This window comes from Aplidium turbinatum, chromosome 3 (assembly GCF_918807975.1).
Source record: "Aplidium turbinatum chromosome 3, kaAplTurb1.1, whole genome shotgun sequence".
Classification (NCBI taxonomy): domain Eukaryota; kingdom Metazoa; phylum Chordata; class Ascidiacea; order Aplousobranchia; family Polyclinidae; genus Aplidium; species Aplidium turbinatum.
Window position 1 is genome coordinate 42,393,486 of NC_137474.1, and position 16,772 is coordinate 42,410,257.

The window sequence follows — 16,772 nt, forward strand, 5'->3', positions numbered from 1 at the left end:
CCAGATGTTGAAACGACATAAAAAAGGACTGATTTGCTGACTGGGTATAGATACAGGGTCATCAAAGTGACTTCACGTTAGAACTATCAATAGAAATTGCTTTGTAATCCGTTGTCATTATATCATACCTGTGATCTTCGTGGTAATGGTGGAACAACATTTCTTCGCTTCCATAGACGGCGTTGCAGTTCGCATGGCCGCACAAAAATAGCGAATGGTCTTTCAACATATGAGCCTATGGGAAAAACAAGTCAGTTAGACCAAAAAGGTCGAAGAATATTCAACAGCGTCAAGGCACAGAGGCCGGGTGGTTTAAGTGCCCGCCTTTGGGTCGGTAGATGTGAGTTCGATTCCCCACCAGGTCATACCAAAGACCTTTTACAAATGATACGAAACCTTCATTCCTGCACGGCACTCAGCAGAGGAATGGGTTTAGATAATTTCCCGACGTCGTTCGCAACCGCTGAGCACTCTGCTCTCGGGGGATAAACCCACCACCCTGCAGGCTGAGCGAATTGCGTTAGGACAAGAACTTCTTCAAAAAGTCGGTAGTTGATTGCAATACAAGACGCTCTCAACGCTAGTCCTGAGAAGGAGTTCAAACCGCTAAACAAGCAAACACCAGCGAGACAGCTGGTTTGACTTATTACGTTTAGATGTCGCTGGGTGATCAAATTATTGTTTCTAGCACTAGTTCATCTGATGAAAGTGAAAGCAACGACAAACAGGTTGATTTATTGCTTCACTGACGTTTCGCGCACCATGACAATGCGCATCCTCAGAGCGAATAACATACAAACTAATATTATGAAGTTACATACTGCAGAGCAGTATGCAACTCGGAATATAATTCAGATCAAATTATTGTCCAATAATCAGAATTGCAGTTTCTCATGAAATCAAATGCAGGTGCAGTAAAAAACAGCTAGTGGCTTTCTATGGATTCATTGAATTGGCCTGTGCAAAGACATACTCAATCTCTGCAGGCTTTAACTCTTTCAAAACAACTATGACTACCAAAAAGTTAAGAACCACTGCTCTTCATTCAACTACATGCGATGGAAGGTGGTACCTGGTAGTCGTAGAAGTTGGAATACATGTTGCCGCAGTAATCGCATTCGACGACGCTGAGGTCAGTGTAGTTGAGATTGTCCAAGTCGATGAACAATTTCCTTTTCTTCCTTTGCGCAGGTGGGATAGGATCATGCACAACTTTCCTTATGACTGCCGCAAATAAATATTAAATCACCACATTGAAATACACCACTTCAACGCAACCAAAATGTGTTTAATGATGAAATATAACATACACTGCAATCAAAATGAATTTCTCAGCCAATATAATCTGACATCCTGTGATGTCACATTGTTGCATTAATCATGTGATGATATTGTAATCCTGATCTGATGCAGACGTTGGCGATCATTTGACATTCGTGCGAAGTCATCAGTATCGACTGTTCTGTACCAGATTATATTGTTCGACGTCGATCTCTGTTTAGTTTCTTTTGCACCATGCTTAATTAATCATATAATTGTTACATTAATCATCTAATACAATTACCTTTTGAAAACTCTGGTAACTTCGTCTTCTTATTCTCAACATCAGCAACAGGTGACAATTGTCGGTTCAACAAAGAATCATGCTTGTTGTCCACAGCATAGAGAGAAGAGATCGGATTTGACAAGTTTTTTACACTTGGGAGCACGTCTGGCTTACGTGTGATGCTGGAGGATATCGGTATTGGGAGCTGGTGGATAGGGAGAAGATGAAACGAAGGTTTGCGAAGAGCTGGAAGAGAGGAGCGTGCAAAGGAGGGATGGATCCTACTGCCCATCTCCTGTGTCTTCTGCACGCTTGAAAGATCGGAAGTCAAGACCGGAACCTGAATATTTACATGGATACTTGGAGCAGGAGCAGAGGAAGATCTTGATGGAGTTGATACTGACGTCACAGGAGGACAGACAGTCACAAAAACAGGAGGGGGCGGAACTGTTTTTTTCACTGTTGCACAATTACTGGTGACCACCCGGTCTGTAGAAGACACAGATTGAGAGGAAGAGGACTTGATGAGCTGTCGGTTGAGTCCTGTCACTACAAGTGGGGCCGCACCAGGCCGATGGTCGAAGGAGGCCACACGAGAGCGCGATGGCCTCGGAGTGATAATAGTGGGTACTGCAGTCGGCAAGTTTCGCGCAATTTGATTAGCACTGAGTGGGCCGTTTGGTAGCACTAATTTCTTTGGTAAAGTGGTAACACCACCAACAGATGGCGCTGAAAGAGCATCAGAACTTGTGACCGGAGGCGTTTTGTTCAGTAAAACAGTTGCAGTTTGCTGTACTCTTGGCAACGAAGATATGGAGATAGAGCAAAGTTTCGCAGCACTAGGAACCGATGTGCGTAAACCAGACGAGACGTTATGCGACAATGGTAAGGTATGTGCTGAGATGGGCAGCACAGTTGATACGATCTTATCAGATGTTGAAACAACGTTGACAAGAGCATGACGATGAGAACTAGAAGAGGATACCAGATCGGTGATAGCTTTAGTTTGGCCAGCGATACGGGCCAAGTCGCGCACATCGACGCCTGTCGTCTTCGCTATGGGAGTTGTGTTGCGGAAAGTCGGCTGCACAACGGCACAAGACTTCGTGATGGCGACTTTGTGAATTGAGATTATGGCTGCAGGATCGGGGTTGACAGAGTTGCTGTGTGTTTGAAGTGGATTAGCCAATGAAACCGATTCTGCATGACTGGACCAGCAATCATCATCTGAAAGCTTTGAAACAGCTGGAAGACATGTAACGTTGTCAGTGCCATTATGCTGCCGCGTGTCCTCGGTTTCTGTGGTTTCATCACTAGTCGTGATATCTATAACATCATTGAGTCTCTTTTCACTTGAGCCATTATTTGGTAATACGCTGTGGACAGGTGCCTTTTCATCACAAGAAGGGGATGATTGTGACGTTATAGTTGATAAACTGCTTGTTGGTTCTGCTTCAGACTGGTTTAGACCGGTTTTAACTCTACTTTGCAACACACCTTTATCGTTTACGTCACTGTGCGGTTGTGATGTTACACTTAATGGAAGGGATACTGGTTCTGCTTCAAACCGGATTGGACTGGTTACGACAGTACTCAACTGGACAACTGAGCTTTGTGATGTCGGTTCCTCAGAAAGAGCTTCTTGGCAATTGGCAACAGTCGTAGATTCACAACTGTCATTAACTGGCGGTGGTGATCCAGAAAAGAGCTGTGAAATTTCCTCCGGCTTTGCAGAAGAGGAACAAATGATTGGTTGAAGATTGTTAGTCGAGTTCGGCGACAAAGAAACGGCCAAAGGGAGTGATTCTTGGTCGTCATCTTTTATCGCGTCTTCCGATGGCTCAACCACTAGCGGCGCGCTGTCAGAAAGTGACGTAATTGGTTGCTGGTTGTGGTCAGGTGAATCTTGTAACTTTCCATGAATCGCCCTAAAATACAAAAAACATCAAAAACAATCTGCATCAATCATAGTAGACATAAAGAGATTTTAACATATATCAACCTGAATCAAATGCAGTCGAAAACATAGAAACAGAGTCGGCTGCATAGCCGAGTAGTGAGAACCCTGGAACGGCAATCGAGAGGGCGCCGGTTCGACACCGCTCAAGAGCATGCGGCTGTGTCTGTGGCAGGACACTTAAAGGCATGTCTGAAGGTGGACACGAAGATTGGCTTCCTTGCCTTCTCGTCCACTTAATCTAAATCTTCAACCACCGGGTGAAAGCCTGAACACGACAAACAAAAACAGAAACAGAGGAATGTTTCACATTTTGAATCTCAATATGATAGCCTACTACTGTACCGAACATTTGCAAACATTTCACGTAAGTCCGGTTTTAAGGGTTAAACTTTGAATGAAAAAACAGGTAATGATACATTTCGTAACGCCTCTGTTCTGGGAGATATTAAATCATGAGGCTGACACTTACTGTGCGCTGTGACGCTGAATGAACTGTTCAAATGTGCCTTGGTAGCTTTGTGGGGTTCTGGCAACAGATGTGGATTGACCTGGTGCTAGAAATATAAACAAAACAATAATGCTTGTTTTTACATTGCGCTGGTTGTATCGCAAGATATGTTTTCAACGTTTACAAAGATTTCAACGAGGGTGCAGTTGAGTACAAAAAAAGCCGGAGGATAATATAACCTGGTTGTGGAAATCTTTCAACAATAAGAAATGGAAATCTTTCAAAAGGATAGAAAAAAGTTGTCACTTTATACATCGATTTAAATAAAAACGGCAACCCTTTTTTCTAGCTGAATTTTTAAATATGTTAGCAAATCAAATCTAATTAAAGTAACTTGCGTTCTTCTGGTGACTATAGGCTACTAGGTGACTATAGGTAACCTCCTGATGCTAAAGCTGATACCTAGCTTTTATTACCGACGTTTCGTCAGTCCGCACGACTGACCTTATCAAGGGGGCTGAAACAGGTAAATCAAATCTACTTGAATGAGAAACCACAGCAAGTCAAGCAGATTTTTCAGGTACAGTGGGGTTTAAGTACAAGCGGAGGCCCTCACTGTTGCTTATAATACCGGCGGCAGTGACTTTCAGAATGTAGCAAGTCCATGACAAGTGATAAAGACATTACATAACAAATGAAGTGACATGTTACACGCATATTTGAAAACAAGTAACCAAGAACAAAACACAGCATAACTAAGACACACTCACGGTTATTAGTGGAAGCTTTGCTTTGACTGGAGGAAGTTCTGTTGACAATTTTTGAGGTTATTGTCAATTGAAACTGCACGTAATAACTCGACATCATTGTTAATTGGTTATTGGGTTATCTTTGGTTAATCATATGAACAAAAATATAATACATAAACTTGCAATCTATCAAAATAATTAATACCGGAATTCAACCCAGAAGTTTAATTCATATTTGTTGCTGATGTGTGAAATAGCTGGCGCCCGCCTCCTTTCAGAAGTTAACCACATCTAAAAGTCTATTCTGCAGTTCTACACTCTACAATATTTAGTTTATACGGTTTGTTGGCCAATGAAACTATCTGAGGCTCAGATTTTACTTTAGCAGATTGTTGTTGAAACTATAATGTCATGAACTAAGCTGTGAAGTAAAATGATTGCTAACAATCAAAGCTCAATCTATTGCATAAGTGTTTTTACTGAACACACGTGATGCATAATCAAGAAAAATGGAAGTAATGACACGAACCTGGAAGTCGAAGCAGACCGGTCGTGAGCAATCGCAATGTGTTGTCTGCAGATTGAGATGGAAGAGAACCATAACGGACAAAATATGCAATAAACAGGAAGAGGAGAATGATGACGGTGTCCGTGCTCGTTCAGTTCGGCCTTCGTACTGTCAATGCAAATCCTTTGGTGAAATTATGTCGCCGCTACATTAGACATGTTTCCCTCATCGTTTTCATAGATCAAAAAACACTAATAAATTCTGTTACTAGCCTCTAGTCTACTAAAGGAAATTGAGACTCTTGGTATGGATTTTTGAAATAAAATTTGATTTTGTTTGCGAATATACAGTAATATACAAAAGCAAATGTTATTAGGTGATGAATAGATTGATTCAATAGTTAAATGTTGTCAACCCTCGCCATTTTGCTTTATTCATTTCCTTATTCAAACAAGTTAAATTCATTTTACGTGTATTTTACTAAGTATTGAAATGTCACGATATGATCTGTGTGCCAACGTCCTTGAATCAACTATAGGCAGTACAAGCTGTCAATCAACTATATCTGGTTAAGGTACTTGATTGATTGAATCTTTATCCTCGGGCAGGAAAAGCTTCTTGCAGAGCTTAATCCTGCCAGTTTCGTATACTTGTAGAGGCTTTGAATCACTGACGCAGGCCCGGTCACCAAGATTGACAGAGTGAAGTTTCCGGTGGTTGAAGTCTTGTTGCCGGGGAATTATTCCATCTATCAGATGCCGCTGGATGGAGAGCAGTCCTTAACGTGCATTGCTCAAGCGCACACCCCGAGAGTCGAACCAGCGCCGCTTGATCTTAAAGCTTCTTCGTTCCAGAAGTGACACGCTAACCAATTGAGCTTCACAGGACAGTTACACATACAGCTACATTACACAGTTACAGCTTACAGACAGTTACAGACAATGCAATAATAATTTAAAGGTAACTACACTTCGATGATATAATCGGAGACTTCACTCAGTTAATCTTGGTGACCGGGTTCACGTCAGTGGTTCGAAGCGTCTACAAGTATGCGAAAGTACCAGGATTAATTTGCCAAAAAGCTTAATTTAATTTTTGGAATAATGTATTTATAGATGAAGGGGAAATGGTTGAAACAAAAAAAAACATCCCTTGCAACAATAAACCTACCAATCACTGTTAGTCCTCCTACATCGCTAGTAAACTTATTGGACAGTCCAGTCCCAGATTCAAGGAGGGTGTCACGCAGCCCACATATGCAACAACGTTCTCAATTGGTTGGATTTGCTTAATAAACTGGCTTGGACTTGTAACAAATAGGGTCAAGCGAAGCTACTTTAACACCAGTAAACTTACTTGAATGAAAACAAGCAGCGAGAAGCCCACGGAAAGTAGAAAGGAAGAATCCCCAGAACAGTGCAACGGTACGGGAGCTTGGTTTCGACGTGCTGCATATTGACATGGTGCAAGAACTTATCTCTCTTGCAGAATACCATGCGACATACAGGACAGATATCCTTCGGGATGGGACCACTGGGCTGAGGTGCTTTCACGGTGCTACAATCGCTAAGACTGGTTAGGTCGGTGGTATGGGGGGCGCTTTGGTCATTGCTTGGAGATGATAGGTTAGATGGGGGAGTCTTGCACTGGGGGTGACTTTTGGGTTGGGAATCAGCATCCCAAGGCTTGAAAGATCGAAATGGTTTCGTTAATATGGAAAACTTTTCTAACAGATTGGCGGTTTGCTTAGCAGTCGTGCATTGGTCAGGGTGATCGGGGTGCAGTTCCTTGTAGTAGTCTCCCAAACCAAAATAATTGCTAGAGGGAGACAATCGTAAGGGGGGTTGGGCGGGGTTGTCATTAACTGTAGTAGAGCCACGGCGGAATTTTCGACGTTTTTGCTTCCCACATGGGCGGGCACTTCGTATTTCCTTAGAGTTTGGAACATATTCACCAAACTCATCATCATTTGAAACCGAACTATCCTCACGTGCTGTTTCTGTGTCTTCATCCATTTCTTTATTTTCAAATGAAACATTTAAAAGACAACTCCGTTTGGGCAAGTCACGAGGCCTGTATGATGGCACAGTGGAAATAGCAGTGCGCTTCTTCACTGTTTTCCGCGTTGGGAGTATTTCGTTGGACTGTGCAACTGTGTTTGGGTCTTTACTTTTGTTTTTTCTCGACAACTTTTTCACGTCTCGCAAGGTTCGTTTTCTCAATTTGCTTTTGACCAACGTTTTACCAACACTCGATTTTCTGACTTGCGCAGATGTCTGCAGTCTTTCTACCATCGGTATGAGCCGCTTGTTCTTTGGCAGCTTGAGCTTTATTTTACCTATCGTCGATTCGTCTTTGCGTAAGTTACTATTAAATTGATTGGATGTGATCTTCTGCTCTTTATTCTTCCTCGGTCTTCCTAGTTTTTTTGGAGAAGTGGGATCTACCTTATTCTTCCTCACTTGCTTCTTCTTTGGAGCTTTGTCTCCAAGCTTCAACATCATCATTTGTTTTCGCTTTGCATAAGCCGCTCGTATAGACATTCTGCGCTTGGCTTTCTCTGTCATATCATCGATCTCAGATTCAGTCAAGCCATCACAGAAAGCCACAATCTCTGACAAATTACGTCGTTTCTTATTGACTTTGTTTTGAATGCCAAGACTAAGTTGAAACCGGCCTTTGCCTTTGAAGACATTGACTGGCTTCAAAACGTCACTTTGGTTTGGCTTGCGTTCTTTCAAACCGGCTTTCAAATCTTCCATGAAATGATGGACCGCTAAATCTTCCAAATTGTCTTCTTTATTCAATTGTGTGCCCAAAGCGTCAGAGCTAACGTTGTCAGGAGCAGGCTCAACTGGCGTTTCGTTCACAACTCCATCAGTGCAAGCGACGCGTTCTGATGGGTCAACTTCCACAATTGCGCTTGTTCTCTCTAAATCGCAATTAAGACTTAAACTGCATTCTAAGTTGCATTTTAGCTTCGCTGGTTCTTCAGTCACCTGAGATTCATTGTGTTTTGGAGATCCACTTGGGACAACGTCATGGCTTGTTTGTGATGTTGAAGTATCAGTTGCGGCATTCAAAACCGGAGGACAATCTTTATCCTCTTCACTGGAAGAAATTTCACAATTTGTTTCAGTATTTTCATCTGAAGACAATGAAGATGAAAGTGTCTTCGATGAAGCATCTGACATTGTTACATCATCAACCTCAAGCAAAGCGTCCGCAGCAAGAGTCTGTGGCTTCATTTTAAAGATTCTGGGATTATCCATATTATTATCATTTGAAGTTTCTCTGGGATGTTCTTCTTCTTCCTCACCAGCAGAATGTTTTTTCAGAGATGAAAACTGCGGATGTTGAGCATCTTCATCGTGGGATTTAATTTGAAGATGAAGCGTTTCCTCTTGACAAATCCCTTCATTTTGATTGACAGCTGTATAGCTGACGTCATAACAAGCACTGAAGGCAGAAGAACGCGCATAATCAGACGTGACTGGAAAGGGGGCACAAATTCCGCTTAACGGGGCAGGAGGCAAGTTCAAAGTGGGACTTGGGACGACAAAATGCTGACAAAACAATTTGCGGGACAAAGGTGGTATTTGTGAAATGTCGCAGAGATCAGAGTAGCTTTCATCGGCATCTAAGGTCCAAGTGGGATGAAATTTTAATGAATACAAACTCAAAAAATTCGATCGAATAAAAGCTTGACTCAAATTCGGGTCAGGACTACCAAGTCCGCCTTCAACAGGAGAGGTAGAAAGTGGAACTATGTCACTAGAAACTCCGGCAATTTGGGGTTCATTTTTAAATGAATCTAAAGTCAACTCTTTGTTTTCAGTTGTCGACCCAACAACCAACTCAGTAGTTGTGGCAGTGAAAGGATGACAAAAATTATTAGACAGCGTCGCAGGTGACTGTTCATGAGTACCAGCCAGCACTGCATCTTGGGTGGTTTCAGTTATGTTGACATGAGCTTGTGGGGTGTTCATGATAGGGGGTAGTGTCTCGGTTGGTGTGTTAGGTCTTGCATCAGCTGAATGTCCACTCCGTTCCATTGACAAGAAGGCATGACAATTGTACCCGAAAACACTGAGACCAACACCGGGCTCGTTCGCAAGATCACTGTAGTGAAAAAAGAAAGAAAACGAAATCAGAAAATTTGTCATGACAAAGTTCAAGCAAATAGAAAGAAATAATAGCCCAAGCCCAATGTCTACCATGATGAATGATGATACTGACATGAGATGACTGCACTTATATTATGTTTGAAAATTTCTTACTAAAAATCTTAATTCTGAGAGCTGAAAGAGCCCGACAGTCTCAAATTGTTTCCTAGAAAAAACTGACCACAACTTTCTACGAGTGAAATTAAAATTTATCAATTTAGTTAAAAGAAGGAAACATTCTGTAAGTTATAATTTGATGTGGAAGTTGATTTCACTTAAAAATCGACAGCGAAACATGTCATTCCTCCTCATCCATTCTGCTTCAAAGAAGCCTGGTCTTCATCCCGAAACATCAGGATCAACCAGTTGTTTGCAGCAACTCCTCGATCTCTCTCATAAATTAGCATAGAAATAAAGCATTCAAAATGTATTTTAACAGACAATTAAAGATCATTTTAAGGCTCTCAACTCCTTACCATTGCTTGAAGTACATAACCCCGGTAGGTACATATCCGCAGATTCGCATGTAGTTCGCTTGCTCTTCAATCTCCACGTCACAGACTATCTTGTGCAGGGTCTCGTACACGTCACAATAAAACGTGGCCGGTAGTGAGGCATCGGCGTCAGTTTGAGTGATCTTGCCATCACTAAGAAGAGTAAGTTCAGTTACGCTTGCTATGTTTTCCTCATGTACGAAAGCATCCACTTGCTGGGATGGGATTGAAGTTAACAGGTCGTTCAGTAAACTAAGCACTTCTGCGTCTATGGTTTTATCAGATGTGCTGGAGGAGATTTCAAGGGTTTGAGTACTGGCTAGCGGAGAAGTGCCGTCATGACAATATTCAACTTGGCTTTTCGAAGGTGGAACTGTAATGTCGGGAGTGTTGTTGTGAAAGGGAGTATTATCACAGTTCTGTTTTTCTATATTGCATTCTGGGTCATTGGAAGGCTTAACTGCTTCAGTTAGATTGGTGCAACCTTGCTCTGCATTTGGTGGAATCTCTTCAAGGTTTTCAGTTTGCGAGTCACTACCCTTGTCTGTGATAACTGTTGTCTTGTGTGAAGAGGGGGTTTCATTTTCGAGAGTCTTTTCTTTCCTGTGGGAAGGTGGTACAGAATCAACAGGGGAATCTTCGTTAATGGATAAACTTAAATCAATGGAAAGTCTGTGCTGTAAATCTGCGCTTTCCGACTCTCCACGATGACCAAGACTTGTACCAAACGGTGTGTCCTTCCTGTGCAGCCAAATATAGTCTTCAACAGTGCCGGTCAGATCGTGAATGAGGCGAGCGACGCTTCTTGTTATGCTTCGACCGCATTGACAATGCTCAGCCACAGAAGGTCTCGCTTCCTTGCAAGCGTCACAATCGTCACCTTGTTTCGCGATCCTTCTGTGGCCTGGCGCTAAAAAAGACGAGCCCGTCACGGTTTCATCTACGTCCGACAGCTGGCTGTCTTCATCTGTGTTCTCATCCAACATCCGGCAACGTTTAGCGGCGTTGATTTCTTCAGCGATGTTCTTCTCGGAGTAGATCTGCGACCACTTCGGAGGAACGACGCACATTGTCCTGCGCAGGGTTGCCATGTTTACCTTGAAAATAAAACAAGTGAAATTACAATCGGCAAACAGCCAAACACGCATCAAAAATTAAAACCAGATCGCAGAGGAAGAAAAGGTCAATATTATTATAAAAAAACATTAACTAAAGAATAAATTAAGAATTTTTGTTCTAATCAATGTTATAAAATTCGTCCGAGCACTCCAATCAACTATCTCAACACTCAAGCAATTGTAAACTGAGGTAACACTTTTAAATGGGTTTGCAACCCGTGCACTTGTCAATTGTGTTTCTCTTGGTGATCACATTATTTCTTCCATTGGTTGATGAGTATATTTGATTATTTGTGGTACTCTGGCTTACGCCCAGTACTTCGATATTTAAAGTAAGAGGACAGGAAGGCAAGAAGCAAATCTTCGTTTTCACTTTCAGACATGTCACTGCTCTTGAGCGGTTTCGAACCGGCGCTCTTCGAGTGTCAAACTAAAGCTCTCACCACTCGCCTATGCGGTCGACAAGCAACAAGATTAATAAGCGACTAACAACATGAGATAATGACGTCATCTGATCTCAGTCAAGAACACGACTATGAGAATAGTGGTCTCACCTGAAGATGAGGGTGGGCAATGTGCTCATGGATAATGATCTTTCTTAGGGATTTGAAGCTTCGGGATTGGTTGGGGCAAAAGAGACAGATATGATTCCGCGGCTTATGCTTGCTCTTGTGGAATGAAAGCGCATCTGCATTTCTGGAAAACAAAAGTAGAACAGGTATGAAAACGAGATGTAAAATTAGTGGATATAATTTACTAACAAGCCGATTATTTTTATATGATTGAATTGGACTGCACGCAAACTTCGTAGACTGATCGAGGTTTGAGCTATTGTGCGACGCTTAGAAGGACGTTTCCGGCAATCGAGTGTACCAAGAACTCACAGCTCTCTATAGTACTCAGTAGTGCGACACTTACAGGAATGCCTGAAGGTGGATACAAATATTGGCTCCCTTTACTTTCCGTCTACTTTATCTAACTTTTCAACCACCAGGTGTAAGCCTGGATACCATAAAAAAGGTCTCAAAATTTATACAAAGATTTAACGGCTCCCCTGTTAACAGAACAGCCTTCCAAACAATAACTTAATCAACCCTAGGTAAAAAAAAAAAAAAAGTAAATATATAGAATCGTGACAAATATTAATTGTTGCAAGGTATGATTCTACCAATGATGAAAAAAGCCGAAGAGAAAACTTACTTAGTTTCCTAGCTACAGTACAAACATGTAATGTATGTTTGGTCGAAAGCAACAGTCAGAATTTTCTAACGTTATACCAACAAAAATACCCGGAGAAAAGCCATAAACGTGCCACTTGGTTCGTAACTAAGGTTGCGGTTAGTGGTTGAAGGTATATTTTAAGTGGACAGGAAGGCATAAAAGAGAATCTTGGTTTCAAGTACGTCATTACGTGTTCTAACGATACACAGGCAACTGTTACGGCCAGTTCTCGAACCAGGGTTCAAGCATCCTGCGTGTTCAACCACTTGATGATTAAAACATAAGGCCGTTTAAATGTACTGAAAGTGCTTTCGTTTTTAATCTGCCAAAGTTACCTGAATCCAAAGAGACAGCCACTTTGGTCACACCTGAACGGGCACAGATCAACGTGACGTAGATGATGTTGGATATGCTTTGTTAGGTTCTTCCGTCGATGAAATGTCGCCTGCAATATGATGGGACTTTCAAAACAAGTTTCTTGCAATAAACTGTTGTTGATATACTTTTGAACATTGTTTGGTCACAGCAAGCGACGCAAAATCATCGAGCTACAACCGCGTAGGACACAGCTGCAGTTCTACACTGATTTACTAGAAACGAGACAACTATGGTAGAGTTTGTTAATTATTTCGCTTTGATCTAAGAATTGTTTAGCTGAATAGCGTTGTCAACACATATAAGTTTTTATTCAAATGATAATTTGGTAGTATTAATGTGAAATACACTTGGCGTTAATCTAAATTTTTGCAAAATATGTTGCACTGATCTGAAAGAATAAATTAGCGAAAAAAAGTTTAAGTACATATTTTTAACATGACCAGACACATAAACATCTGTCTATGCAGCCATTTAGGCGCTATTCCGAGTACTCTATGTTTTACTGATTTACATACAATAATATCAGAATATTCCAGAATAGATTAATCCAGCTAGAACGTAAAAACATTTTGAAAACATCATCCTTATGTGTTGTCTCAGCTAACCAACGTACATCACAAGACCAGCAGGATAGCTGAGCGTCGTAGTCGGTTTCAAAACTATCAGTGGAATCACTCGACTCAGTACGACACCTCTTCAAATGCAACTTCGATTTGAGCGACTTCACCTGGAAAAGAAACACTTTGTTGAGCAGTTGCCACGGTTTGGTGGTGACCGGTGACGTGTGATTGATGCAACGGTACAAACGAGCAGTTAGTAATTTTATTTTCTCTCACGATCTCTCATCTCGATGGCTGAGTGGTTAGTGTGTCACATCACACTAATTACTAAGGCATACACATCACCAAAGCTGTGTAATGTGTATAACATCGCAAACCTTCTTCCTCGCAGGAGACAGGGACTGAGCTATCTTCTTCCTTATTCTTTTGGTATAAAGGTGAGCTAGCTCTTGTCGTTCGGCCCATTTCCTTCAAAAAAATAAAGTTAATTACTAACATCTTCAATAAACGATGCCGACGCATTAATGTAGGCGCTCGACAGTTGTCACTCGTGATCACACACTTATTATCACACATAAAAAAAAAAGTACAATTAGTTACAATTTAACAAAATGTTCAGTTATGAAGTATGGGTACTGGGTAGTGGAAAATGGGTAGAAAATTCATAGTTATAGCATTGTTGTGATTGAGGATTTGAGGAAGCAATAAATCAAATAGAAAATGAAAAGAAACAGTTCGGCTACGTACTGTAGACTCCTTGATTTGTAATTTCAAGCACTGTTATATTTGTTTCCAACTTTGTTAGTTCCATTGAGGAAAAATAAAGCAGAAGCTGACCTACTTTGACATTTAGTCAAGTAAATGGGACTAGCTGTTGTGAGAGTCTGGACAGCGGTCATGTAAACAACCCGAATAGTTACGTAACTATGTATCACATACGGCATCAGGGATTCACCAGCATGGCACTTTACACACTGCTATAAAAGTTTTTTAATTAGTTCCAGTAATACCTGCTCGAAGAATTGCCAGAAAAGAATTGTATTTGTAAGTTTGCTTCGGTGTAAGCCAGTCTCCTTGGAGTCCGCTCTGCAAGCAAAAAGTGTTGCCAAGATGTTGATAACCTATCACAACTAGGCGTTGCGGTAAATACGACTATAGTTGAATTACCAGACATTGCCTTGACTTGTACAATGTACATGGTAATGAAAATTTAGAACAAATTCAAACCAAGCGAAATGCCATCGTGCAGCAAGCACGTAACACCGTTGAATCCACAACGCCCTTTGTTATGGTTCCATGGAAGCTGAAAGCTACACTCACATGAACTCCATAGTGAGCATAGTGTTACGGAAGTAAGCAACAGTCAGGTACGGAAATCAAATGAGAGTATTACTTCACTGAATAACTTCAACTTAAAGTTAGGTTGAGGGACAATGAGTGACACTCAAAAGGCCCAGACGATGTACTGTAATTACTCAGCAATGGATTTTTACGAAAAAAAAACTCACTTTTTGTAAAGGCTAAATGATCTACTGTTGCTGAGCAGTCAAAACATTAAAACCACATTCATGATTATACTTTTATGCTTACCGGTGTGCTTTACGGTGGTGCCTTTGTCATCAGTGCTGGCGCCTTCGTTCATTTTGCCACCGCATCTCGTCGGTTTTGACACGGCTGTTTCGAGACCATGATGATGACGTGGCTGGGAAATGCGCAGCAGTCGAGAATGGATCGAAGGATGTTTCACTTTAGCGTGAGACACCAAACTTCTTCGGTGAGAATACTTAGCCGGACAACGAGGAAGTGGACACACAAACTTACCATCAACGATGTTAACCGAAATCGGTTCGTCAGTATCTGCTTCAGTTGAAAGACTTTTATTTACAGGCGCAGGACTTTTGGAAGATGGCGCATCATTTGGTGCGACAAGACTAGGTTTCGTGTCGACACAATTATCATTAGCTGACTGAATAATGGAGGGAGTGGTGGTGAGTGGGACCGTTGGGTCGCTTTTGTCGCCAGCCTTTTTGATAGATACGACTGTTGCAGTGAAAATTACATTCGAAGCGCTGGTGACTATCCTCTGCTGGTTTGATGTTAAGTTGTCATTTAATGACGGAAAAATGCGAGAAAGAGGCAGATTTTCGTCGGAATTTAATGTTTTTGAACAACTTTCACGTTCCGTCGCAAATGATATATCGGATGTGCTTTCGTGAAGATGGCAGTGGTCATTATCCAAAGAGCTATTGGATGATGCGGAGGCGTTTGAATCAATCAGAGCCAACCTGGGGGTAGCATTGTCGCTGCTAGCCTCACTCCCCTCAGGTGGCCCTTGCTCGTTTTTTGAGGCCTTTTTCTTATGTTTCTTTTCCTTCTTGTCAGACCCAGGTGCACTCTGATGCACGTCCGGAGTCTGTCCAGGAAAAAACATCTTCTTCGAGTGTCCTTTGTGTCTCTTTCTCATGTGACATGTCAAAGCGAAGGCACTTGACATCGGCTTCAAGCATTCAGGGCACAAGACTTCCGTTGAAAGCGTGCTAGACGCTGGAGGAGGTGAAGATCTGGCCGATTGTTCAAGATTTCGCAAAGATGCCACAGTAGTAGCATCCTCTTGCGAAGCACTTGGAATGCAAAGAGAGTCTTGCTCGGAAGGTGCAGACATGCTCTCATCAAGAGGACGAATGCTCTCTTCAGTGCAGCTAAAAGCAGAAGTCTCATTTTGTTGATTATTTTTGCTTGAAAGGTCTCGTAGCGAAATCATGCGTTTCCCTTTCGAACTTCGATTTTTTTTCTTCACCTTCTCTGGACTAACACGAGGGGGCACCAGAGATTCACTCACAGGTGAACAAACGGTATCGGACTTATCTTCACTGCTGGATTGTCTCGATGGAACACTTGATGACTTTAATGTGGCTGCTTTGGAAATGACAGACTCAAAATCAGTTTTAGGCGGAGGAGGCTTCGGAGTTTTTGGTTTGGAAGCAGCAGAGTTGAGTTCTTCGGCTTTCTTCAACAGCTCCTCATAATCCTGACAGGGAGCGAGTTGCTTCACATCTTCCTCATCTTTCTTGTCCATGATTGATATGTCGACGAGTTTGCTCTTTTTGACTACAGATGGCAGACGTGGACGGCTTGATTTGCGCTTTTTGACCTTTTGCTTCGAGGCTTGATCTGGTGACGAGTCACCACTTGGCACAGCAGAGTGCGCGGATGAAGATCGTTTAAGATCAGCTCGATGTTCCTCATTCTGCGGCAACAAGCGTAAATGATAAACAGGAACAAAATGCTCCTTGAGGTTCCCAGCATGTTAGAACATGAGTTCAGTATCTACACATTGAGATCTTTATTTTTTGATTAAAGTAGGATAAAAAATTTCTTGAGTAACCAGGCATATTTTCCAACCATTTTGCTTCTAAAAACTTACCTTATTCTTAGAAAGCGAACGTTTGCGGGTTGGTTTCGGCTTCTCTTGAGTTTGGGGGGCAGTGGGGGCGTAGTTCAAAGCATCTTCAAAGGACGGTTTGACACCACCCACGCCAACAGACGTTTCTGTTTTAGCTTTCGCTTCTATGAGAACTTCTCGACACTTATCCGCTATGTTGTAAACGCTTTGTGCATCATATC

General features: G+C 41.9%; 2 protein-coding genes across 3 annotated transcripts in view; one reads left to right on the top strand and one right to left on the bottom strand.

Annotated features, from left to right (window-relative positions):
• Positions 1-16,772, top strand: part of LOC145767356 (uncharacterized) — a 114,243-nt gene that overhangs the window by 95,180 nt on the left and 2,291 nt on the right. The gene's annotated exons all lie outside the window — the stretch shown is intronic.
• Positions 1-16,772, bottom strand: part of LOC145766822 (uncharacterized) — a 38,711-nt gene that overhangs the window by 6,476 nt on the left and 15,463 nt on the right. Inside the window, exons 13-27 of the mRNA XM_082578527.1 lie at positions 16,573-16,771; positions 14,739-16,395; positions 14,159-14,234; positions 13,526-13,616; positions 13,202-13,315; positions 12,546-12,655; positions 11,544-11,685; positions 9,854-10,968; positions 6,568-9,333; positions 5,233-5,379; positions 4,725-4,762; positions 3,976-4,060; positions 1,565-3,474; positions 1,073-1,224; positions 129-235 (exon numbers count right to left, since the gene is read on the bottom strand). Of these exons, the coding sequence (XP_082434653.1) occupies positions 129-235; positions 1,073-1,224; positions 1,565-3,474; positions 3,976-4,060; positions 4,725-4,762; positions 5,233-5,379; positions 6,568-9,333; positions 9,854-10,968; positions 11,544-11,685; positions 12,546-12,655; positions 13,202-13,315; positions 13,526-13,616; positions 14,159-14,234; positions 14,739-16,395; positions 16,573-16,771 (8,709 nt within the window). The remainder of the gene's footprint in view (positions 1-128; positions 236-1,072; positions 1,225-1,564; positions 3,475-3,975; positions 4,061-4,724; positions 4,763-5,232; positions 5,380-6,567; positions 9,334-9,853; positions 10,969-11,543; positions 11,686-12,545; positions 12,656-13,201; positions 13,316-13,525; positions 13,617-14,158; positions 14,235-14,738; positions 16,396-16,572; position 16,772) is intronic.